Raw genomic sequence first — 23,966 nt, 5'->3', positions numbered from 1 at the left:
CGGCCCGGGATAATTCCACCACTAATCCATTACGATTGCATGTTGCAGAAAAACACCAGCCTGGAAGGGGGCCCCAGGCTGCAACGTCACATTCATGATTCGCAAGAAATATGCCTGAAAGAACCACAAATAGAAAGAAAAGCCAGCATTGCCCGTTCCACTGGTACCTACCCTTTCATTCGTCTTCCATCCGTGCACCAAAGCCGCATTGGATACCAGCATATAGCACTTCCGAGGAGCAGCAGAGGGGACGAAGGAATGCAACGCAACACTGAAAGCCTGGAAGATGGGCTGGGAGGGCAGAAGCCTTAAATTACAAAACGAAAGATGTAAAAGGACTGTTGCAAACTGTTATCGGGGGGAAAGGGGGAAAGGGGAACATACACTTATGGATCTGTCAAGGTCTCCAGCCGAAGAGGCATCATGCAGCAGCCTGAGCTACACTGACTGTCCTGCCTTGGCACAAACATATTTCAATAGGGTGCTCCGTTCCAAATGGATTAGAGCGAAAGGTCAGGGAGCCACAAGGCTCTCTCCACAGCTAATTAGTATCTATTTGTCTCCTGCATCTCTTAACACAGAGGGAGGAAATCCCCCCGGGACTAAAGGCATTCCATTTTTAAACCTTCCCCCAAAAGGCTGATCACCTACATATACATCCTGGCAACATTGCCAGGGACAGGACACTTCTCCCGGCTGTTTCTCATTTTTGAGGTAGGATACATGAGGCTGGGGAGAAAATCAGGGCTTGTTTCTTGTTTATAAAATGCAGTTTGCCGGCGTAGGCTGCCCTCTGGAGACGGGTTTAGGTCATGGCCTCTTTTTAAAGAAAAAGAAAGTGTGTTTGTTTGTTTGTATTTATTACAGTGAGTAGAAAACAGAAAATTTAATTTCTTAAAGCGAAACATGTTGGCTTCCACCTTCATCAGTTGCTCTAATAAAAATGATGCTGTTTCCAAGTATTATAAGAAAATACTGCTCCTTTTCCCTTATGGGGTATCCAAGAGCCCGTACAGAGTCCTTAAGTAGGTTCTCTAGCAGTAAGAGAAAATAACAGAGGCCAACCAGAGAATATTAAGAAGCAAAGCAGCAAGTAAGCATGATCATTATTAAACTGTTGCAATAGGGTCCCCTGCTCACCACACGCAGGGAGGGAGGAGAGGAACACCGAACAATGGTGTGCAAGCTCTTATATAGACTTTTAAAATTGCATCCCCTGTAGCTCAAGAAGACCACACCCCCCCAAGACCAACATCAGGATACCTGATAATGGTCAATCATTGCTCAACCTGGGCACTCTGGCCATTCTTTTGTGATGGTAAATACTGTAGTTCCCGAATCTCTTACATATATTGATAGTTTGCTCAGCTTAACAGATACTTGCCACACTGTATTTGCAAAGGGAGGTGTAAGCCCCTACAGTCCAAAGACAACTGGAAAGCTTTTCCCATTACCTTCCTCCTTGCCGATAAATATTTGAGGTCAATTTGGGAGAGTCAAAATGGCTTCAGGGGTGCTCTCCTGTACTGTTTCAGACACTGTACGTGTGTGTTTGCCTTGTACATTTATGAACATTTATTCTATTTACTGTATATCATATGCAAAAACTGCCTTCTTGACCCAATGGTCTCCTCCTCTCTATCTGCCAGAGGGGCACGCAGGGCATGTTTCTACTCAACACCACCACCATCAAGCCCATGATGCATAACGAAAGGAGATGTAAAACAGTGGAGGGTTTCCAGAATAATGGCCACTTTCCCATCCAGGCAACCTTCCACAGTGATGGATGAGGTGTTTAAAAAACAAACAAAGCTCACCAGCATGGGCCTGGAGCGTCCCAGCAGTAAAAGTATTGGGTGTGGGCCAGAAAGCAGTTTCAGCTGAAAGCATGTGGCAAGGAGAGGGTAAGGCACAGCCTTCTTCATATTTCTCTGATGCAAATCACTCCCTCCTGAGGGTGCTTTGCAAATAAGAAGGGGCAGCCAAGGCTAACAGGCAGCAGCATGGCATGCCCTTTGCTTCTAATGGCCAAATAGCCACAGTACTGCAGTATACAGGGTGTGCTTTTTTTCTCTTGGGAATATACTGCCACCTAGCCGTAGAAGTTGCCATGTATCTCCCCCCCCCCCCCCAAGTCAGGCTTTAAAGCAAGAAAATGTCATGGGGCTCCCCCTCCAGGCCAGCCTGCTAAATGAGCAGCCATCCTGATCTTGTTTGCATAAATAAAGCTTACAGTTGTGTTTATTAGGCCTGGGCTTTGACAAGCATTTGCTCCCATTTATTGTTAATCATATTTTTCTTTCCTGCGTGCATCTGGAATGTTGTTTGAAAGAATGCAAATCATGTGTACGTCATTGAGCTCCGCAGTTTTGCTTTCATCTCTGATTACTTTGAGCAAGAAGTGTAGAATGGGGAAAGAGAAGCCGCCTTGTCCCAATTTGGATTTTCAATAGGTGCCAAGCATTAATAACTGCTAGATAAAGGAAGTCCCAAATGCATCCTCCAGATGAGCATTGATCCCGATTCGCAGAGCATTGATCTTCATTTTGTTGGCAGTGTGGTTTATGCAGCAATGTGCATCCTTCCTGAAAGGCTTGCAGGGTGTTTATTAGAGATAGGAGGATCAGTTAATTTTGGTTCTCTGTTTCTCATTCTTAAATTCTGTTTTCTACATTTTGCACTCATTCAAACAGAAATCCTCATGAAAATTCATCAGTGCTTTATTTCAATTTTCCCCCAATAAACACTTTTTATATGGTTTTTACAAATAGTTTTGCAAACTATTTTCCCGAATATACAGCATATTTGCATGTTATAGTCACTAATATTTTCATTTCCATGCACGCTTTCCCCTAATACAGTGTTTCCCAACCGGTGTTCCGCGGCACACTACTGTGCCGTGAGACATCGGCTGGTGTGCCGTGGGAGGGAGGCGGGCGAGTCGGGCGGCGAGAGGCGGCGGCGGCGAGGATCCGCGTCGAGCCGGGGGCGGCTCCGCGGTGGTGGTGCCGAGCGGCGGGGCAGCGTGCGCAAAAGGGAGGAGCGCGAGACAGCGGAGGAGGAGGAGGCCGGCATGTCCGGGCAGCAGCAGCAACAGCAGCAGCAGCAACTCCCGGCGACGGCTCCTCAAGCCCCGCCGCCGCCCCCTCCTCCGCCCGCTATCGCCGCCACCACCACAACAGCCGCCGCCGCCTCAGCTGCCGCCGTCCCTCAGTCCCTCGCTCTGCTGCCTCCTCCCACCCCGGCAAGGGGGAGGGAAAAAACTTTCACTTTTGTGCGTCCCTCCCGGCGTGACGCTGCGCGCTGACGTCACGGGGCGGGGCTTTAATGGTGGTGTGCCGCGAGATTTTTTTCCGGTAAACAGGTGTGCCGTTGCCCAAAAACGTTTGGGAAACACTGCCCTAATATATGCATTTTTGTGAATGTTGGAGAACCTTGTTAGAAAATTCAGGTAAGTACAAATTTCAAAGAATAGCTGTTTCGGTTTGCATATTTTCAAAAGGCAAATATGATTTGGATTTAAATGCATAGTCCATTTTTGCCTCCTTTCCTAGTGTTTCTGCATCTTTCTGTTAATCAGATGTTGACCTCACACTGCCCGAGGCTGTTGGGAGTCCAACAACCACCTGGAAAGACACAAGCTTCACACATATGTCACCCATGGTGGCATGCTTGGAAGTTCATAAAATTATGCATGACATGGAAAATTATGCATGACACGGAAAAAAATGGATAGGAAAGTTTTTCTCCCTGTCTCATAACGGCAAAACTAGCTGGCATCCAATGAAGCTGAATGTTGGAAGATTCAAGACAGAGAAAAGTCCCCCTTCATGCAGCAGTTAAAGTATGGATGCAGGATGCAGTGATGGCCACCAACCTAGATAGCTTTAAAAGATTGGAATAAATAATGGGAGAGGGGGCTATTGGTGGCTACTAGCCACAATGACTAAGCTCTACCTCCACTGTCAGATACATCTTGCCTCTGAATGCCACTTGCTGATATACAGTGTGCTGCTCTGCTCAGGTCCAGCTTGCCAGCTTCCCACCGGCATCTGGCTGGTCGCAGTGAGAACAGAATGCTGGGCTGGATGGATCACTGGCCTGATCCAGCAGGGCACTTCTTATGCTCTTACACTTCAAATTGCTGCTGTTCACAGACCAGAATGTAAATAAATACGATGTTGGTCCTTTTCCAAAGTTGTTCCAAGTTGCCCATATGGATATTGGTTTGGGGGGGGGGCGGGTAGGGAGAGAGACACATCTTATTAGTTCTACAATCCTATTTCCATAATTGCTCCTGGCCTCAAGTACTTAAAGCAATGGCAAGCTTGCCCGCTTGCTGTAAATAAGCACCCGAAGTCCAGCTTCCAAGCTCCAGCTTTCAAGGGCTCAAAGACAACTCAGTGCCAATGTTGAAGAGCTGGAGAACTGGGCAGGAAGGTAAAGGAGGGGGGGGTGAGAGAAACCACACAACAGAAACAAAAGCTCCCCACAATGTTATAAATTATAGGCTTTGCTTGCAGGAAGTGAAATGATTTTCCAGTGAAGTCGAGAGTTATTTTTAATCGCATTCGGAATTAAAGAGGCAACAGCTTATTTTTTCCCTGCGGAGAGGTTGGTTTCTTGAGAGGGTTTCCCAAAAGACAAGATATATGCTTTACCAAAGAAATTTGTTTCCATTTTTTTAAAGATTTCATATATATATATATCATTCTGAAAGTTGTTGGAAATTTTGTTTTCTCCATTTGACTGTCAACAGCTTTTAGTGGGCTGTTCTGCTTATCCTCATTAGAAAGCCCTTCAAGGCACTCACTTAGCCCACTCAGTCGCAAGGGTCCATGATGCCCCCTGGAAAAAGGAATTCTTATCAGCATGCAAAAGGAAAGCATTTCAAGTAAGCTAAGTGCACTAGCAGTACCAGGATTGAACCAGTAGGTGGCTCACGGCCCAAACTTGGCCTCTGGCGGAATTGTGGTGGCCCCAGGCTGTGGACTCTGAGCAAGCTCAGTGGCCATGGAATGACTGTTGGAAGGGGCAGGCATAAAATTAAGAGGGGATGTAACAGAGTGTCCTCGAAAAGGCAGTGTGTCTTCTAGCCAGCTAGAAAGAGCACTGCATACTCTTGCCTTTTCTTGCAGGCCCAGCTGGCTCCCTCTATTTTCAATGTGTGAGTGTTGTTGACTATGTATCCAAAATGGGGCCATCTGCAGATAAGCTATGGAAATATTTCTATAAATAAAACAAACAAGGTTTGCACAAGTGCAAAGCATCTCTAGAAAAAACCTAAAACACAGCCCAACATGGAATCTATACAACCCCCTTCCGGAAGATTTCCTAGCAAGATTTCAGGGTCTTCCCTGTTAAAAACTCTTTTAGTCTTCCAGCAAAAGTATGGGTCGCTCCCCCCCCCTCCTCCACACGCTTCAAAGCTGCTGTTTTCGTCACATGTAGATGTATGCATATTTAATCAAACTAGTTTGATTCTGCAGCTGAGATTAAAAGGGGTGACAGTCCAACACAAATGCATCAATGCTTCTGGAAAAAAGAGGAATAATTGATTTTCACTTTATTGCCCATATATCACATTTCTGCTCTGAGCACAAATGATCTATATGCTGACTTAAGAAGCGTTTATTCAGACTCTCTTAAACCGGAAGTAAAAGCACGCTATGGCTCCCAGATCAATTCAGCAGATTAATAAAAACAAACACCAGAATATTGATTTATTAAGAAGTTAGCTTAACTATGTACATGTAAGCTTCAATAAAGCTGCAAAATCTGAACCCTATGGTGAAGGAGATTTAAATTAATTAAAACATTGCATTTTAATTGCAGAAGTGTTCAAAAGAACAGTTTTTAATAACTCCGTTGAGTTCTTCAAGATGCCACGTTCATCAGATTTCGATTTCTCCCCCCCCCCCCAAGCAAAGTGCTGGTCGTCTTCCTTCTTGACAATTAGCTGGAACAAGAAGTCTGCATGATCCAAACAGCAGCAGCAGCAGCAGAAGGTCAGCAAGGAAAAGAGACATACAGCCTTCACTAAGGCAGGCAGAAGCATTCCTTGCTGGAGAGGCCACCGACAGTTCGAAATCCACTGCCTGGCTTAAACACCATACCATGCATAGGTCCTGGGCCAGGCAATCACAGAATAAGCCTCTGGTTGATTATTTTTCTGTTTATTTCTGCCAAGGCCACGGAAAATACGAAAGCCTTTTCGTCAGATAGGTTTGCATACATGTCAACTTCTTTCTCTTGTTTCTCTGCAGAGAAAGAAAAGGCATTACATGAGCCAAGTATTATTTCAACTACTTTTAAAAAGCGGGAATTGGACACGCAGACGAACACTCTTTTTGCTGTGTTGGTCTAAATATATTTAGCCACATTCTCCCCATGAAGAAAAACCGGCTTGTATAAAACCTGACAGCGGTCAATAATCGCTCTGTTGATTTAAGTCATGCAATTAATTATGCTGTGCACTTTGCCAACATGAAGATTATGTGAAGACAGATACCGTCCTATAAAAGAATGACCCTATATAGGTCATTTCAGTCATTCTAGTTATATACAGCCGTGTCGCATAGAGATAAAATGAACAGATTGTGACTCAAATGTATACACCATGAAAAAAGAGGTTTTGACAGTTAATGTTATTAATGTGTCAGGCATTTTTAATCTATAATTTTCAAGGCTTTATTATGAAGTGAAAGTAACAACCAAGTATGAACACTATTAAAAATAAAAAAACTGTACAAAACAAACAGGGTTCACAGCCATTCTCATAAAATAAAGTATTCTCAAGAGACTACACATTGGATTAAAAAAACCAACCAGATACACAGAAAAGACAAAACAACTGTTATGAACAACCATGATCGGCCTGTCATAAGAAACACAGCTGCCAAAGAGAGGAAGAATCCATAAGTTTAGTTTCACCCCAAGATCCCCTTAATTTATGAGCCAATTTTTCAGAAATGAGAACATTACTTTAATGAACCAAATAGTTAAAGAAAAACAGAAATTTTACCAAAACAGACCCCTGTAATTTTGAGACAACCTAAACCTGAAGAAAGGAAAAGCTAGGACAGTGTTTCCCAACCACTGTTCCGCGGCACACTAGTGTGCCGCGAGATGTTGCCTGGTGTGCCGCGAGATGTTGCCTGGAGGGAGGCGGGCGAGTCGGGCGGCGAGAGGCGGGGCGGCGATGGCGAGGAGAGGCCGCCCAGCGCGGGGCTCTCGCCGTCTGCCTGCCTGGCTGCCTGCGAGCTCGGCGGGCAGCGCCTCCGTCCGCAGCGCCCGCCTCGCGGCTCTCATTCCCTGCCCCTGCCAAAGCTCACCCAGCCAAGCCGCGCTCTCCTTCCTGCCTCGCTTTGCTGCCTCCTCCCCCCCCCACCCCCAAAGCTTGGACGTTCCCCGGCAAGGGGGAGGGAAAAAAATTGAAACTTACACTTTCGTGCGTCCCTCCTGGCGTGACGCTGCGCGCTGACGTCACGGGGCTGTAATGGTGGTGTGCCTCAAGATTTTTTTCATCAAACAAGTGTGCCTTTGCCCCAAAAAGGTTGGGAAACACTGAGCTAGGAGGTATGCTTTAGGTGGCCGGGGGGAGGGGGCAGGATATATTACAAACTGCACTTCAAGTCGGAAATATTTGAAGTGCTGTAACTCAGCAATTTCTTAGCAGGCTTTCTTTTATTTGTCCTACTTACTGCACTCACAATGGGAGCTCCCCATGGCAAATTATGGCAGCTGGGACTACCTTGATTTTATAATCATCATAATGGCTTCATTTGCATGCCACTGTAAGCCAAACTATGGCTTACCACAGACGGACATGTATGCAGGGTGCACAGGGCGACAACTATAGATGCTTCACTCCTCTCCCACTCCTGCTACGCTGTGAGTTAAGACACGGCCTACCTTAGCAACGCATCTGAACCCAGGCTTGTAGTTCATTTGGGACATGCCAAGGAAAAAAGCATGGTTTGTTCAGAATGAGACAAGCCATGAGCCCAGGTTTGCACGAAACACTAAGCCAAACCATGCCTAGTGTGGTGGCAGCAGTAGGACTTGAGGAAGAGCAAAACAGCCACAGTGGCACAAGCAGGCTGTCTCATTCACGACAAGCCACAGTTTACCACTGGCAAACCACATCAGTGTTTAAGCTTGATCCTCAGCGGTCCACTATATCTGACTGGCGGTTTGCTGTGGCCACCAGGATCCTGCCCTGTGCCAATGTGACTTTGCATTGTGCCTCACATGAGGCCGGTGACAGTATCCTGCTCCCCTACTCCCTGACCTGCCCAATCTAGGTTTGACACTGGAAAAGGTGATGGGGTGTTTCATGTTTTGGCCTCTTCCATTCCCCACCCAGTGATTATCTCTGCAAGTAAGAGGCAGCCTCAGAAACAAAGGTTGGGTAGGTTCACAAGGCAGCCCTGTAAGCATAGCTTATAAAACTAATTTCCTTAGAAGGAAGGATGTTTGCCTTCCCTACCACAACAGTCCCCAGTCCGTTTGACCAAAATGAGGAAATCATCACAAAGGCAAAAACGAAGCTCCCCTCCCCTTCTTCCTCGTGTGTGTGTGTGGGGAAAGAAATTCACAGACCCTCACATGCTTGTGGCCTCTACAGCATGCTAAGATCAGCAAGCAGCAGCTCTTTGCCTTTTATACCTCTTTCCTCCTCGTGTTTTTTCGCTGAGGTGGTCTTTGGTCGTCCTCTTCCTCTTCTACTGTGATCCGAATGGCTGTTTGATCTGGATCTTCTCCTGTTTTCTAAATCTTTATTTACCACGGAGTTTATCCTCTCTCTTGTGACTCTCTCTGTCCGTCTCCTCTTAGCTTCACTTCTGCTTTCTGTTTCAACACATTATCACCACCATTATTATGATACTGTACATTTTAAGATCTGCTTCTCTGACATTGCTCAATGTGAGCCCTTTGACTCCACCATAGTGTTTCTCTACACCACCCTAGCCTCTTCACCCAGCCTTTTTTTAAAGAGATATTATTCACAAAGCATAAATGTCAAAATGAAATTGCCTCTATAACCAGTGATGCTTTTCTTTCCAAATCCAATGCTTCAACAGATCTCATAACCAAACAGATTCGCCTTTTCTTGCCACAATCTGCACAATGAATAATATCCAAATTGCTGAACCAGAAAGAAAACAGGAGCAGAGGTGTACAGGAAGTAAGAGCAGCTTTTGCCAAGCTGGTGGCGCCCTCCAAATGCTTAGAACTACAATTCCCATCAGAAGGCTGATGGGAAATGCAGTCTAAAGCATCTGGAGGACAACAGGTTGATGGAAAGTGGTTAGAAATCAAAAGGCTGGAAAGGAAGGAAGGAAGGAAGGAAGGAAGGAAGGAAGGAAGGAAGGAACTCATCAAACAGGCAGGAGTTGGCATAAATGAAAAGGAGTACAGTGGTACCTCGGGTTACATACGCTTCAGGTTACAGACCCTGCTAACCCAGAAATATTACCTTGGGTTAAGAACTTTGCTTCAGGAGGAGAACAGAAATCGTGCATGGCGGCGCAGCACCAGTGGGAGGCCCCATTAGCTAAAGTGGTGCTTCAGGTTAAGAACAGTTTCAGGTTAAGAACAGACCTCCAGAATGAATTAAGTTCTTAACCCGAGGTACCACTGTACAAGAGATACAGAAGAAAGGAGAGGAAGGAGGTAGGGAAAGGGTTGGGTAAACAAAACCAGAGGCAGAAAACATTTCTGAACTTCTGTGTCAAAAGAAAACCCACATTTTGCCCAACTGATATGCCAGCAGCAGAATACCCATTACAGCACCTGGACAAAACAGATATTATATAGTAGAGATGTACAGCAGAAGCTGGCACCCAGGGATATCCTGGGGGTGGGGGTGGGGACACTACTTAATCCTTCCCCTTCAGCTGTACTCTTTTAAAACCACAACAGTATAAGCAAAGCCATCAAGTAGAAAAGTACCTGAGGACGGCAGCCTTTCAGAACGTTTAGCATGCAAGAGTTTTCGACTGATAAATATATAGCCGCACGGACAGGATTTGCATGCAACAGGAACCTGGAAGAGAGACAAAAGAGAAAAGGACTACATTTCAAAAGAACTGAGAAAAATCAAGTTAAAAACTGCCCCAGGACTGCACTGCTTTACACAGGAACATGAGAAGTTGCCTTACACTGAGTGAGGCCATGGGTCCATCTGTTGGAAAATCCATTACTGATCGAAGAAAGTACTTCTTCACGCAACACTCACTCCCACAGGAGGCAGGGATGGCCACCAACTTGGATGGCTTCAAAAGAGGATTAGACAAATTCATGCAGGAAAAGGTTATTGATGGCTACTGGCCCACAGTAGCAGAAATGCTTCTGAATACCAGTTGCTGGAAACCACAGGAGGGAAGGGCGCTGTTGTGCTTAGCTCCTACTTGGTTGGCCACTGTGAGAACAGGATGCTGGACTAGATGGGCCACTGGCCTGATCCAGCAGCCCCTTAGGCCCTTATCTAGCACAGCCTTGTCTATATACTGACTGGCAGCAGCTCTCCGGGGATTCAGACAGCCATATGCTAGGAACTGAACCCAGGATATTTACCATGCAAGGATTATGCACTAGCACTGAGCTATAGCAATTTCCCCCATATATTTTAGAGCGCAATTATGTGTGGTCCAAATGCTTATTCCAGCCCCCATTGACCATGACCATTGGGCCATGCTGGCTGTGACTGATGAGAGCTTTCATCCAACAATATCTGGATTGCAACAGTTTGGGGAAGGCTGGCTGGCGGGGGGGGGGGAGGGAGGAGACAATCTCTTTAATTTTTTTAAATGCGTAAACACTCCAATGTTCAACTACCATCTATGGCTACACAGTCCAAGGAACAATTTTATGACGTCATCTGTGGTTTGTGCAGAATACCTGCTGGTGATACTGATACTTGGGCAGTTTAAGGTTGCAACTCCACTTTCCTGAGAGTAAGCCATATTGAACTCAGTGGGACTTCCTTTGAGTAGACAAGGACAAGGGCTGCGAGCACAGTGGTCAAGCATCCACTTTGAATGAAGGAGGCCCCAGGTTTGATCCCTGGCATCTCCAAGTACGGCTGGGAATGTCCTCCCTCAAACTCTGGACAGCTGTTGCTGCTACTCAGTGTAGACCATACTGAGCTAGATGGACCAATGGCCCGGTTCAAAATGTAGGGCAACCTCCCCCCATGTTCCCAAGCATGGGATTCCACTGTAAATGATCTACTCAACTCATTCTGATTCATAAAGTCATTATCTTAACAATAAACGAACCGTGCAATAAAGAGGTTGTGCCACGGGAAATGTTAACAAAACAGCATTGTGGCAGAAGGACCTGCTGCCCAGTTATCACACCTGTTATTAACAAACCAGGTATTGATTACGTGTTCTACGTCTGGCACAACGAGCACATCGCGAATCTACGCCTGCCAGCTGCCATAGCGCTTGTCATTATGCCTGCCGTTAGTCCTGATAAATTTTAATTTTTATTGTATTTATTTATACCAAGCCCTTTCCCCAGACCGGGGCTGAAGGCGGCTTACAGGCAAAAAGTACAAAAACACAGATAAAATGGAAACCGCTAAAACAAAGAAAAAGTAATTAAGCAGTAATGGATTTGAGACAATATATTAAGAATGTATATTAAAAAATACGTATTATAATAACAACAACCGTACCCCTTTCATTAAAAACATGGTATTTCAGATAGCTTTGCTAAAACAGCTTGGACCCAGGCTAAATCAGAATGAAACCTTGAAGCTGTCCCTACCACATATGGGTTTCCCTTTCATGAGCTAATATTAGAAGAACAAATGGTATTCAGCCTCTGCATTTCTTTGAAAAGGGGCAAGAATATTCCTACTGTATGCATCACACTGAGTTATTAGTGCCACCAGAGGTAGGGCTCCGCTTCCTGTGCAACCCTACATGCAGATGCAAGTTTACGAGCAGACAGCCCTCATACAGCAGATTATTGCTCTTCCTGGGTCATGCATTATCTGCCAAGGCTCTGCGTTATTCACAATGGGCCCCATTCATGATGAACTTGGAGGTAATTAATTGGATCAAAAAACCCCAAGGCAACCTTCATTGATAATCTCATTCACGTAATTTTTATGAATAAGCCCATTTGAAAAACAAAAATGAGAAAGGCATTCTTCCAGAACACCACTCACACGCAATCTTAAGACTGCAGTGGTATTTATTACTGCTGCTTCCCTTACAAGAGCCAGAAGTCATGGAGCTTCCACATCCAGTGAAGAAAACAGGAAGAAGCGTCCCACCCCCACAACAATTTTCAGAAGCAGTTTCCGAGGCAGCACAAAGTTGCTATTCAGAGAAAGGAAGGAGTTCCATTGCTCATGAAGCGATCTATGCTTGCATACAAAAAGGCTCGCTTCAGTGGAAACACTGATTCCTTAATTGACAACCGTCTATTCTGCCATTTCCAGGAAAACGTCAGCAACCCCTTTTAAATTAACACCCTGCAGTTCTTTCGGTTGCATTGGCTAGTTTTGATTACAGCCTAGCATGCAGCTACGGTTATGCGCCTGACTAATATTAAAGCTTCTGTCATCATACAGAAGACACAAAATACATTTGCCACTCTCTCAAGAGATCCCCACGAGTGAATGGCCTTCTGTGCATTTTGATATAATGTGGAGAGCGGTGCTCTGTCTGAACCCATATTTGTTGCATGTGTTTTCTCACACCAGTGGGGTTGGCAATCAACCCAGTTAAATACGTGCAGCAGAGGTGGAGAGCCTCAGGCCCAGGGCTCATGTCTCTTAATCTGGCTTCCCTAGGCTTCACACCTCAAGTGTCTTTGCCTGGCTGGAATAGGTCCTTAAACTCTGTCTCAGGCCTTGTCCGCATGGAAGAGACAAAGGGACATGTGTGTGTCAAAATGAGCCTATCGTAGAAAGGTAACATTCACATTTCTGGTTCCGCCCACTTTTGCCTCTGGCTCGGGCTACCACTGGCCTTCAGAAAGTTGCCCAGAATTCAGTCCTCAGGCTAAAAAAAGTACAGGATTGCAACCTGAGGAATGTGCTTTTTTACATGTGGCGGAGGATTAAAAATGGGTGCTACTTTTGTTAACATTTCATCAGAGGCACTCTATTCAATAGCCAATTTATTTTCCTACCCAAATCTGTATGTCAGCATCTCATAGAGAACTCATACAAATCAGACTTTTCTCCCTTTGGTAAGGACCCCGAAAGTTTCCACCAAAGAACTTGAGAAAAGACACTCTGAGTAGCTGTAAATATTAACCTACAAATTCAAAATAATTAGTGAAGGACCGTATGAAAACAAATAAAACCCAAACTCCTCAATAACACATTTATGCCACAGTAGATTCTCTGCTATTTTTGCTTTCGTCCTGGGCCCAAAAGATGAGAATTTGACTTGTTTAGCTCAGGAAACTATGTCATGCTTAGCTGAACTTGTCAGTGTCAGCAAAGGCCTGCAGACTTAAAGCATGAAAGAGGCCAGGACACAAAACCTAACTGTATAAAGCTAAAAAAAGGTAACAGCACCACAGTACAATCCTAAACATGCTCATTCAGAAACAAGGACCTCTTCTTCCAGTGGGTCTTACACCTAGGCAGGCCTGTTTAGGACGGCAGCCTGAAAGATTTGCATTAGATCTATTATTGTAAATGTCAGTGGGAAGCCTTCACTCAAAGCAGAGGCATGCTGAAATCAGCCTTGACGTAAAAACCTAATTATTGGAAATGCAGCTTCCTCCAAACAGCAGCAGACTGTCAGAATTAAGATGCACACAACTCCAGGCACTCCTGGATGCAACTGTTAATTTGGATCTGTTTCAGCTTGGCCTAGTTTTAATTCAGAAGCCATCTTGGGCACCCTGATTGATGACTTGTTAACCAGCAGGACAGAGGGAGTGTGCCCTGCCAATTTTCCTGGATCTCTCAGAGGCTATATTAGTCAATATTAGTCCTACTAAGAGGAGACCTACCGAAATTAATCAAAGAATCACAGAGTTGGAAAGGACCACAAGAATCATCTAGCCCAACCCTCTGCAATGCAGGAATCTTCCACCCAACATGGGGCTGGAACCCACTGCCCTGAGATTAAGTCTCATGTTCTACCAACTGAGCTACCTGGCCATGACTAACTTGCATTCACCAATTTCAATGGGCCTACTCCGAATATTACTCGGTTAGATTTGACCCTCTGGATAGGGAGTTGAAAAAACAGTGTTTGAGTGATCTTCCACCTCTCTGGAGGGCCCATTTCAGAATATGATACTAAAAGACTAGAATTCAGCTCTGTGGCATTCCCCTCCCACTTTTTACAACCACAGAATGAGATGTCTTCTGAAGGTGGGCGGCATTACTATTTTCACAATTCCCTCCCCTTTCTCTCATATTCACATGTGAGGAAGTGCCGAGTCATTCTCAGAATCAGTTGTGGACTGGATGTCAGCCAATGAACTAAAGCTCACCCTGACAACAAAGAACGTAAGAACAGTCTTCTGGATCAGGCCAATGGCCCATCTAGTCCAGTATCCTGTTCTCACAGTGGCCAACCAGGTGCCTCTTTTGGGAAACCTTCAAGCAGACTCTCTTCCTCTTGTTTCCGACAACTAGCCTTCGGACGCATTACTGCTGCCAACTGTGGCAGCACAGCACCATGGCTAGTAGCCACTGAGAGCCCTCTTCTCCATGAATTTATTTGCCTAATTCTCTTTTAAAGCCATTCAAGGTTGTGGCCATCACGACCTCCTGTGGGACTTGCACAGTTTAACTACGTGCTGCATGAAGAAGTACTTCCTTTCAGTATTTCTCCTGATGTGCTGTCAAGAGATGGTTCATCTGTCCAACCTGTTTTCGATGGGGCTGCACTCCCGTCAAGGATCAGGAATGCAGTCTCTGGTGACATTGGGTACCTTTCACCAATTGAGTTGGTGCACCAGCTTGCAACCCCACCTGGACAGCAACAGCCTGGCTACGGTTAGCCAAGCTCTGGCACTAACCTCCAGGTTAAGAGACCCTTATTCAACCTCACAGAGCTACAATTCCCTGGGGAGAAGGGGTGCTTCTTAAACCACTCTTGAGAATTGTATCTCCGTGAGGGCAATGGGGTCTCTCCTGTTAGGCAGGTTAGGCTGAGAGATTGTCAAACTGAGGTGCCGCTGCAAATCCTTTTATCAGGGCACTAACACAACACAGCATGTACGTAATATTAAAAAATTACAGCCGTTAAATGACTAAGCAGCAAGCTAGCCGGGTGGTGTGTTTAAATGCTAAAGATCAGAAGCTGTTTTATAATAAGCTCTCTTTCTTTTTTTAGTTTCTGATTCTTCACAGCTGTGTGCCACTAGGCCTTATGGGGGGGGGGCGGTTTATTCGGCACAACTCTGCCAGAGCACGATGACTACCTCCCTATTACACATTCAGCAAACCCCCTCAGAACACGAAAAAGTGTGGTAAGAGTGAATGGAGCATATGGAAAGAACTGGAGCACAGGCAGAGACAGCAATAGCTATGCAGAATCCCCCACATTTGAGTCAGGCTCCTTCTTGGGTGGTAAGGACAGATTGCACAGAGCAAACTCCTTCCAAAGGCAATCTCTAGGATGGGAAAAAAGGAAACCGAGTTGGCCTGCTTTCACAAGGTTGAAGATCAAGACACAGACGCCAGACACAACTGCATAAACTCCAACATATCCAGAGACAGCTGTTTGTGATGCAGTAGTCTTAGAGGGTAAAATAAACTCTGAGCAGATTCTCATTGGGGCAAGCGAAACAAGGCCTTATAGGGCCACAAGATATCCCATAAGCTACTTACAAACTTGTACTCTCAGAATAACTTTTCCATGCTGTGTAAAATACACCCATCTGACAAAATAGGAACGCTTGCTTTGTGAGGAACTGCGTAGCATTGAGAAGTTGCATCAGGAAAATGCCATAATTAAAAGCAGCTCCACACTTTGCATGGAAAATGTATCTGGTGATTCCTAAAGCATAAGCATAAACTGGGGGAGAGAGGGAGCATCTAGGAAACCTGACTGAGACGGGTTTCCCCAAAGGGCATAATGAGGCCTTCAAATACGCGTCATCCACACTTTACATGTTTGCTACAGTAAACACCCAGTTTACATGCAGCAACATGTTTGTCACATGAAGTGTGAAGCTAAAGCTAGTTAAGTAGTTTCAAACCCAGCTTAAACCCATTAAGCATTGTGGGGAGATGAATTGAACCAACAGATTTGAGTTTGAGTGATTCTGGGCCTACTCAGATCAACTAGATCAACAAAATCAACTTTAAGCTTAAAAGACGAATGCTACCATAATCCAATCAACAGTAATTAATGTGCCCAATAGAGAAACCAGGGGGCCCCAAGACCAAATCCCTACTGAGCTGTGGATGAGCTGAGACCAGTCAGTCTCTCTCAGCATAACCTACTTCACAGGGTTGTTGTGAGGATTAAATGTGGGGGGGGGCCCTCACTGCACCCCTGAGCAACTTGGGGAAAATGAAAGATTGAAATTAATAAATCAGTAAATAAAAGGTCATAGTGGTAGCAACATGTACCAGCTCTGTCCAGACACATAACATTTCTAAGAGTCAACAACAGTGTTCTGCTAGTATTGACCCCCACACCAAGGCAACTTCCAGTATTTTATAATCTCAGTTTTAAGGAGAAAATTGCAATAAGAATCCCCTCAAACAAAACAGATTAAGGACAGAGGAAAATGACAATTAAATATAGCATCTGGGGATTGGAAAAAGAAAAACACAGGCTTCTTTCTTCAATATAATTAAAGTTTCTGTGTTATTTCAACAAGGTATGAAACGCACAATAATTTTTACCATACCAATTCTGTGGGGTATATAATTATTTGAGTCTCATGAATCTTTTCACCCAGCAGAATGAAGAACAGCCGATTCTCAACTGCAACACAAGGTGTCAAATGTAAGGATGTTTAGCCACTGAGTGACCTGTTCACAACAGTACCTGTGTGTATATATCTCCAGCTCAGACAAACAATAAATAGGGCAGCAGTGGGCCACATACAGTTGTAAAACCTCAAAACCTCTGCTACATCTTTTGAAAGGAATAGTGGCAGAGTCAAACTTGACTGATATAATCTCAAAACATGGGCAAGAACAAACACCATCATTTACAGGAAGTAGCACAGCAGTATTTTTAAAAGACTAAAATCAATATATGAGTGTACGTAAGTCTTCAGTCTCATTTTCAGCTCCTAAGGCTGCAATCTTATACATACTTCCCTGGGAATATGCCCTGATTAAATCAGTAAGACATTCTTCTGAGTAGATGTGCATAGGAGTGCACTGCCAATCCCTAATCCTGTTCATCAGGAAATATTAATATTGCAAGTTCAACAGCCTTATTATTCTTCCATCTGTCACCTCTTCCAGATAACTCTTCAAGAGAACATACTGAATGTATTTATTCAGAACACTCGCAGCGCCACAAAATTATATAGGGCAGGGGCTAAAAGCACAGGATTCCTTTATTTAAAGCTTCACAAGTCACCATTCCAAACCTCCTCTTGTCCTCTTGCCAAGGAACTGCAGCTGCCAACAATACAATGCAATGACATTTGCAGCAAATACTTTGGGGGGGTGTAAAGTAAAATATTTGTTTTTAAATGCATTCTACAAATGTAATAGAATTATTCAGTGCAGGATTTCAGGCTAAGACTTTTGCGGGGGGGGGGAGGAGTGCCATCTTCGTCCTCGACATGCCTATGTGGGCATGCAATGCCATGCAATGCAATGCAACACACCTGGATGCTTAAGGTAAGCTGTTAAACTCAGGATGGAGAAAAAGCACTTAGGGCATTTCAATGAGTCCTCCTTTACTCACAACCTGAGCCAGGGAGGACGTGGTCCACGTTTTCGGGGCGATCTCCTTATTCACACTACTAAAGCCTTACCTGCTGGTCGCACTCTGGGCAGGACTTGGTGGCCATCTTCACTTTCTTGGCCCTGCCTGCAGACATGCTCCTTGCCTGGTCTCGCGCACAGCAGCAGATGCTACTTGCTGCTCAGCTTGCAAAGGAGACACAGAGAGACCGAGAGCGAGCCGCCCCTCCCACCTGGATGGAACTAAGCCCTCGCGCCAATCACAGCCAGTAGCAGTCGCCGCCGCCGCCACGCGCGCGCGCCTGCCCACACTCACCCCTCCCTCCCCTTCTGTGCGCGCGCGCGGGCCGGACCTCCAAAGCTCCGCCGGCGGCCCGACCACTGCCAAACCCTGGGGACGCTCGTGCGTGCGTGTGCGCGCGCGCGGGCACAACGGAGGCTTTTCAAAGCCGAAACAGGAAACCGTTTTCCTTCCAAAAGCCACACCTCTTTATCAGTTGCGAGAGGTAACGGGGCGGAGCTTGTGAAACGACAAGCCTTGTTCTCACTCTGGGATTGGTGGAATTAGATATGAATGACGGCGGCGAGGGTGGGGGCAAGAGGGGAGGGCGGGAGAGTCGGCTCGGTGACGGTTTGGGGCTTGATGGAGCAGAAGGGAGGGGATACGCCTGAGGAGGAAAAGGCGGGAAATACATCAAATAAAAGCAGGCACGGATTAGAAACGGGGGAGAAAGGGACGACGACGACATTTTTTTTTAAAAAAAGTTAATATTCAAGTTTGGATTATTATTATTTTTCAAAATTCAAAAATGTTCGGCAAACTCACATGGATCATACTTGTGCAAATCATATCAACACTGAATATACAATATCTTAAAAATAAAAAGAGTAGCATCTATTTACAAAGGCAGCAAAGAAAAACATTTGAAACATAATTCAACTTATTCTCTTATTAACAGCGCCATCCTAGGCATGCCTGCTCATTATAAACACATTTTACTATTCATATTTGTATTATCATTAGGAGTATTTATAGACCGCTTAGTATCTGGAGGTCTCAAAGATAGAAAAAAGACACAGGAGGAGCACACCCTTTTCCTTTTTTTTACACCCCTCAGTCATTCTGATTCTTCGTGTGGCAGGATAGCTAGGGGATTTTATTTTTTAAAAAATGAGGTGCTTATTCAGTTTTCAAAAAGAACAACATACAAACAAGATAATTATAATTTTTTTAAATGACCACATGCAGTGCATTATTGAAGTTAGACTAAAATAATCAGAAGAGCCAGTCTACTTTTGAAAACATCACAATAAAATAGATTCTGCAAAGGGACATTTTTTAATAAGAGTCACATATTGATATGGTAAGCTTGCCACATAGAGACATGTTGTTGGGCGCCCATGCAGCACCATATTTTTTGTCTTAAAACATACAAATTGAAACAATACAACATCAAAATGGTCTTGTTTCATAACTCAGTGAAGGCAATGCCCCACACCTTCTCAAATCTAGGAATATTAGGAGGTAACTAGTCCTTGCTGAGTGCCCTTAAAGACAAAACTTGAAAGCCTGGTGATCAAATTGTTAATGGTTCCACTCCTGCTCCCTTTGGGCAAGGTCCATAGCTCCATGGTAGGGGATCTGCACTGAATCCAGGACATCCCATTTTCAATCTTTGGCATCTCCAGGTTCGGCCAGGAATGTCTCCTGTCTGGAGAGCTGGAGAGCTGTCTCCTGTCTGGAGAGCTGCTGCCAGTCAGAGTAGACAATACTGAGCTAGATAGCCAGACTCAATACAAGGCAGCTTCCTATGAATGCTTGCAGGGGTGGGGATGGAGAGGCTGCATGGCCTTTTGTACAGTACTAACAATCCAGAGTGACTGTAATAGCAAGGCTTGTAGATGAACTCCTGCTGGAAACAGCACACTTCCAAAGCCTCAAGGGGAAAGGAAGTTATAAATTGGGTGAGTCGTCAAATATAGAACCATGGGGTTAATTCTTATGGCTTCATCTATCTGAATCAAAGAGATACTCAAACCACACTCTGCAAAATATAGTATGTTACACAGGGCTGCCATACGTCCGGATTTTCTTGGACATTACAGGGATTTCAAAGGCAGAATTGACATCTGGGGGGAAATTCCAAAAGGCGGCACTTTGCCCTGGATCTTAGGCAAGTCAATTTTCTACAACTTTTGGGGTGTCCTGGTTTTTACATTTTGAAATTTCCACAAAATGGTATTCACAAAATGGTATCATAATTGGTTCACACAGGACAGATTCCAAAGACTCAGAGCATAGACACTGTTCAAACAGGCTTCCAGCTCCAAGCAAAGGTTGTAACTAGGGATGGATGAACCTGTCACTTTTGTTTCTCTACATTTCTCATTTTCCCAATCTTAAATTCAGTTCTTCACATTTCTGTAACAATTTAAAAAAAAACAAACTTGAAAATTAGTCAACGTTTCAGGGCAAACTTCTCCTAATAAACACATTTTTGTATGTAATCTTTGTAAACATTCTTGTAAACAATTTGCATTAAACAATATAAGTGATTTTTGTATGTTATTTTCACTAGTGTGTTTTATGTACATTGCCCTCCAATCTATACATTTTTACATATATTGTTTGGTTGGAGAACTGCCTCACAAAATTTGGAGAAGTGTAAATTTTGAAGGATAGCTGTGTTTCAATTCATACATTGGTTCAAGTGCAAATTATGTAGGTTCACTTTACAATGCAAAAGAAAAATAAATTTTCCTCCATCCCTAGTTGTAACTTAATTTGAAGATATTTCTCACAGACCCATGTTTTCTCATATGTATTCAACAGAGATCCACAGAGACATTCTTCTGCCTGGTATTTGCTATTGCCATATTCTTGTGCTCTTCAACATGAAGCATTTTAGTTTGCCGCTGAAATGATATGGGTGAATGCCAATAGAAGTGAAGTCCTTCACTTAAAATGGAAAAAATAAACAGCTCAAGCAAAAACATCTGCCAAAGTAAAGCAAGTTTAATCTTGTCTCTTCTGCGTAGCTTCCAAATGATTTCCTCATACATTCAGGTACTATACTTGCTGCAGGGGCCTAGCAAAGAGGTTTTCTTCACAAGTCCTTGTAGAAGGCTGTCTTCCTGATTTGTCTCTGAAAACAAATGTGATGTTATTCAAGGACAATGACTTTTACACATTAACCACTTTCACAGCTGACTGCTCTATAAAAATGCAAAGTGATCACAAAAATAAAGGAAATTAAGAAGACACTTTAAACTTTAGGACAGAGATGAGTAACAAAGATGATAGTGATAGAATTCTGATAACCTGTTTTCATAAAACAAGCAGACCTTCTAGTCTACATAACTGAGTAAATTCAGAATCCATCACCTCTCTGCCCACAAGATAAAGAATCAGGGCAAAAGAAGCATATCATGGGCAAAACAGCCATATCTGAGGATTATAAACCTATATTTGTCATTTCTGGCTCTACCATTTGTATTAAACTCCTCTCCCATTTTTTCAATGTTAATACTATTATTTTGTTAGTAAAGGGTAAAGGGACCCCTGACCATTAGGTCCAGTCGTGGGCGACTCTGGGGTTGCGGCGCTCATCTCGCTTTATTGGCCAAGGCAGCTGGCGTACAGCTTCTGGGTCATGTGGCCAGCATGACTAATCCGCTTCTGGCGAACCAGAGCAGTGCACGGAAATGCCGTTTACCTTCCCGACGGAGCAGTACCTATTTATCTACTTGCACTTTGCCATGCTTTCAAACTGCTAAGTGGGCAGGAGCTGGGACCGAGCAACGGGAGCTCACCCCGTTGCGGGGATTCGAACCGCTGACCTTCTGATCGGCAAGCCCTAGGCTCTGTGATTTAACCCACAGTGCCACCCAGATATTTAAAAATTCCTACATATTACATCTTTTCCCACACCCTGCCTGGGTAGCTCAGTTGGGTTAGAGCATGCTGCTGAAAACACCAGGGTTGCAGATTTGATCCCCATATGGGAATAGCTGCATATTTCTGCATTGCAGGGGGCTAGACTAGATGATCCTCAATGTCCCTTCCAACTCTAAAATTCTATTATTTTAATACTTTCCCCCTGAGAATACATATTTATTTTATACATCTTTATTAAAGGGCCCCTAAAAGTTTATACAATGAAGACCTTAGTCATATCTGGGAACAACCTACTAATTCCATGCACCTGACACAGGGAACATCATATTTAAGAGGGGAAATTCCAACTTACAATTATGCAATGTTCTTATTTTGAACAAAATGTTAATTCATTTCTTCTTATTCAGTTTCCACACTTTGATTTCATAATGCATCCAGGAGGATGAGGTCTCCGGGCAGGGGAATCTCTCTGAAGATTATTGCTTTAGACAGCCCATAGACCTGTCAACATTATTACAAAGATGTACTTGCAATGCTGTCTTTTCCAGTGTAGGCAGCATACAATAATCTTGGCTCTAGAAGTGATGTAACTCATAGGAGCTGCTTCCAGTGGCAGACTTCAAGCACCATTAAAGGACTGAAGATTTTATGCTACTTAATGTATTAGTATATATTTATTATTAAGGAAAAACATAAATCAGACTTTATACATTGGCACCAAAATATATTGGAAAGGCCCTTCCCTTTACTTATTCAGTTACATAAAGTTATCCCTTCTCATGATCTTGATTTCTTGATCACTGTCTAATTTTACTGTGCCAGCATTAGTATCTTATTTTCTTATTATCTTTTTTAAACTTAGTAACATTTCAGAAATATTGTCAGAAGCAGTGCCTAATAATTTCAGCTATCCTCTTTGCACTTATATATAGCCTTCGTTTATATTTCTTGCTTGAACTTAACTCTCTCCATCCTAGATGGGAAAGCAAAAAACAAGGGCATAGTTTCTCCACACCTGCAGAATGCTAAATGCTTATTACTGTACTGTATTTGCACAATGCATTTATTAAGTTCTCTAGTGCTTCACATTTCACAGTGCAGACAGTACAGAAGAGAAGTATTTTCCTGTTGAAGGTTTTGCTAACTGCAGCTGTTTGAAAACATAGGTGCGAATGCACCCTGAATAATATTCACAAATGGCTTGTCTTCAGATTAAAATGAGATGCTAAGGCTAAGAAATATGGCATATAAAGCCATCTAGGAAGTTCCCATATGAGCTGTGGGTTGGACCAGGGACCTTGCAATGCATGCCTTTTAATAAAGAACACTCCAATTATGCACCTAGTTACTGAGATAATTAATCTCTATTTTTAGAGCATATCAACTTTTCTCACTTTGGCTCAGAATAACACAGGCTGTAGCATGTTATTCAAACATTCTTCCTCTTTGATATATACATTGTAGCAAAAAATAAATAAAAAATAAACTCACATACAAAGTGAGTTTAATTCCTGAACAAAAACTAGACTCAGTGGGTAGCAGTCAACTGAGTTTTACTCATAGTAGACCAACTGAAATTAATGGACCTAACTAAGTCATGTTCATTAATTTCAGTTATTTACTCTGAGTAAAATTTAGTATAATACCAACAAATGAAACAGTTATCCCTTGGGGCATTAGTTAAATGAGGCCTGGAATGTTGTTAGTTTTCTTTTTAATTTAATGAAGCACCTATAGCCAAAGTACTTGTTTGATCATACTAGATTTCTCCAAACCAAGAATGTAACAACACAGTCTCTTTCCTTAATTAACTTGACACATACAAGTTATTTGTGCAACAGTCAGAAATTTAAGTAAACATCAAAACTGGTGAAGACAGAGTATTTACATCATTATTTTGCAAAGGTCATAGTTCTGCCAATAGTTCTCATTACCAACCTGCACAGCAACAGCAATATCCAGCAGCTTTTTGTTAATCATAGAGATGGCATTGTTGTGTCACAGCTTATAGTGCTGCATACTGAGACACGTACAACTGATGAATCGGAAGATTTTGGAAATTAATTTTAAATCAAAGTACTTCTGCGTAAATGGCTTGTGAATCAGACTTACAGGCAGTGCAGCTTGTAACACTGACAAGCGATTCTATACCTGCATATACAGAAGGCACATTGAATTCAATGGGTATAG

General features: G+C 43.7%; 2 protein-coding genes and 1 long non-coding RNA gene across 5 annotated transcripts in view; 1 reads left to right on the top strand and 2 right to left on the bottom strand.

The window, feature by feature from the left end:
• The window catches only part of MYLK3 (myosin light chain kinase 3), a 29,295-nt gene extending 28,573 nt beyond the window's left edge, over positions 1-722 (bottom strand). For 2 of the 3 annotated variants that reach the window (XM_081201154.1, XM_081201155.1), the window contains exons 1-2: positions 652-722; positions 172-307 (exon numbers count right to left, since the gene is read on the bottom strand). In XM_081201154.1, coding sequence (XP_081057280.1) covers positions 172-307; positions 652-707 — 192 coding nt within the window. In that variant the 5' untranslated portion in view covers positions 708-722. Of the gene's footprint in view, positions 1-171; positions 308-384; positions 534-651 lie in introns of those variants that run through there. The other variant, XM_081201158.1, reaches the window with a different exon arrangement.
• A 4,827-nt stretch (positions 723-5,549) lies between these two features.
• LOC308590922 (UPF0547 protein C16orf87) lies at positions 5,550-18,158 on the bottom strand. The gene is made up of 4 exons (XM_081201311.1): positions 17,950-18,158; positions 9,958-10,051; positions 8,671-8,853; positions 5,550-6,260 (listed from the first exon to the last, which is right to left on the bottom strand). The coding sequence occupies exons 1-4, from the start codon at positions 18,013-18,015 to the stop codon at positions 6,142-6,144; spliced, it is 462 nt and encodes a 153-aa protein (XP_081057437.1). The 5' UTR covers positions 18,016-18,158; the 3' UTR covers positions 5,550-6,141.
• Positions 18,159-18,259: 101 nt separating this feature from the next.
• LOC308590938 lies at positions 18,260-20,903 on the top strand. The gene is made up of 2 exons (XR_014009949.1): positions 18,260-18,384; positions 20,712-20,903. It is a non-coding gene; the product is annotated as an uncharacterized lncRNA (long non-coding RNA).
• Positions 20,904-23,966: the final 3,063 nt, after the last annotated feature.

The sequence above is a fragment of the Podarcis bocagei genome (assembly GCF_964188305.1).
Source record: "Podarcis bocagei genome assembly, chromosome: 7".
Lineage (NCBI taxonomy): Eukaryota > Metazoa > Chordata > Lepidosauria > Squamata > Lacertidae > Podarcis > Podarcis bocagei.
Note: the sequence above shows the minus strand (reverse complement) of the source record. Positions and strands in the feature narration are given on the sequence as shown.

Coding starts and splice junctions, on each gene's coding strand:
- LOC308590922 (XM_081201311.1), bottom strand. CDS start 18,015: ATGTCTGCAGGCAGGGCCAAGAAAGTGAAGATGGCCACCAAGTCCTGC. Junction 10,052..17,949: donor GCCCAGAGTGCGACCAGCAG/GTAAGGCTTTAG, acceptor TCTCTCTTCCAG/GTTCCTGTTGCATGCAAATC. Junction 8,854..9,957: donor TGAAAGGCTGCCGTCCTCAG/GTACTTTTCTAC, acceptor GTGTTGAAACAG/AAAGCAGAAGTGAAGCTAAG.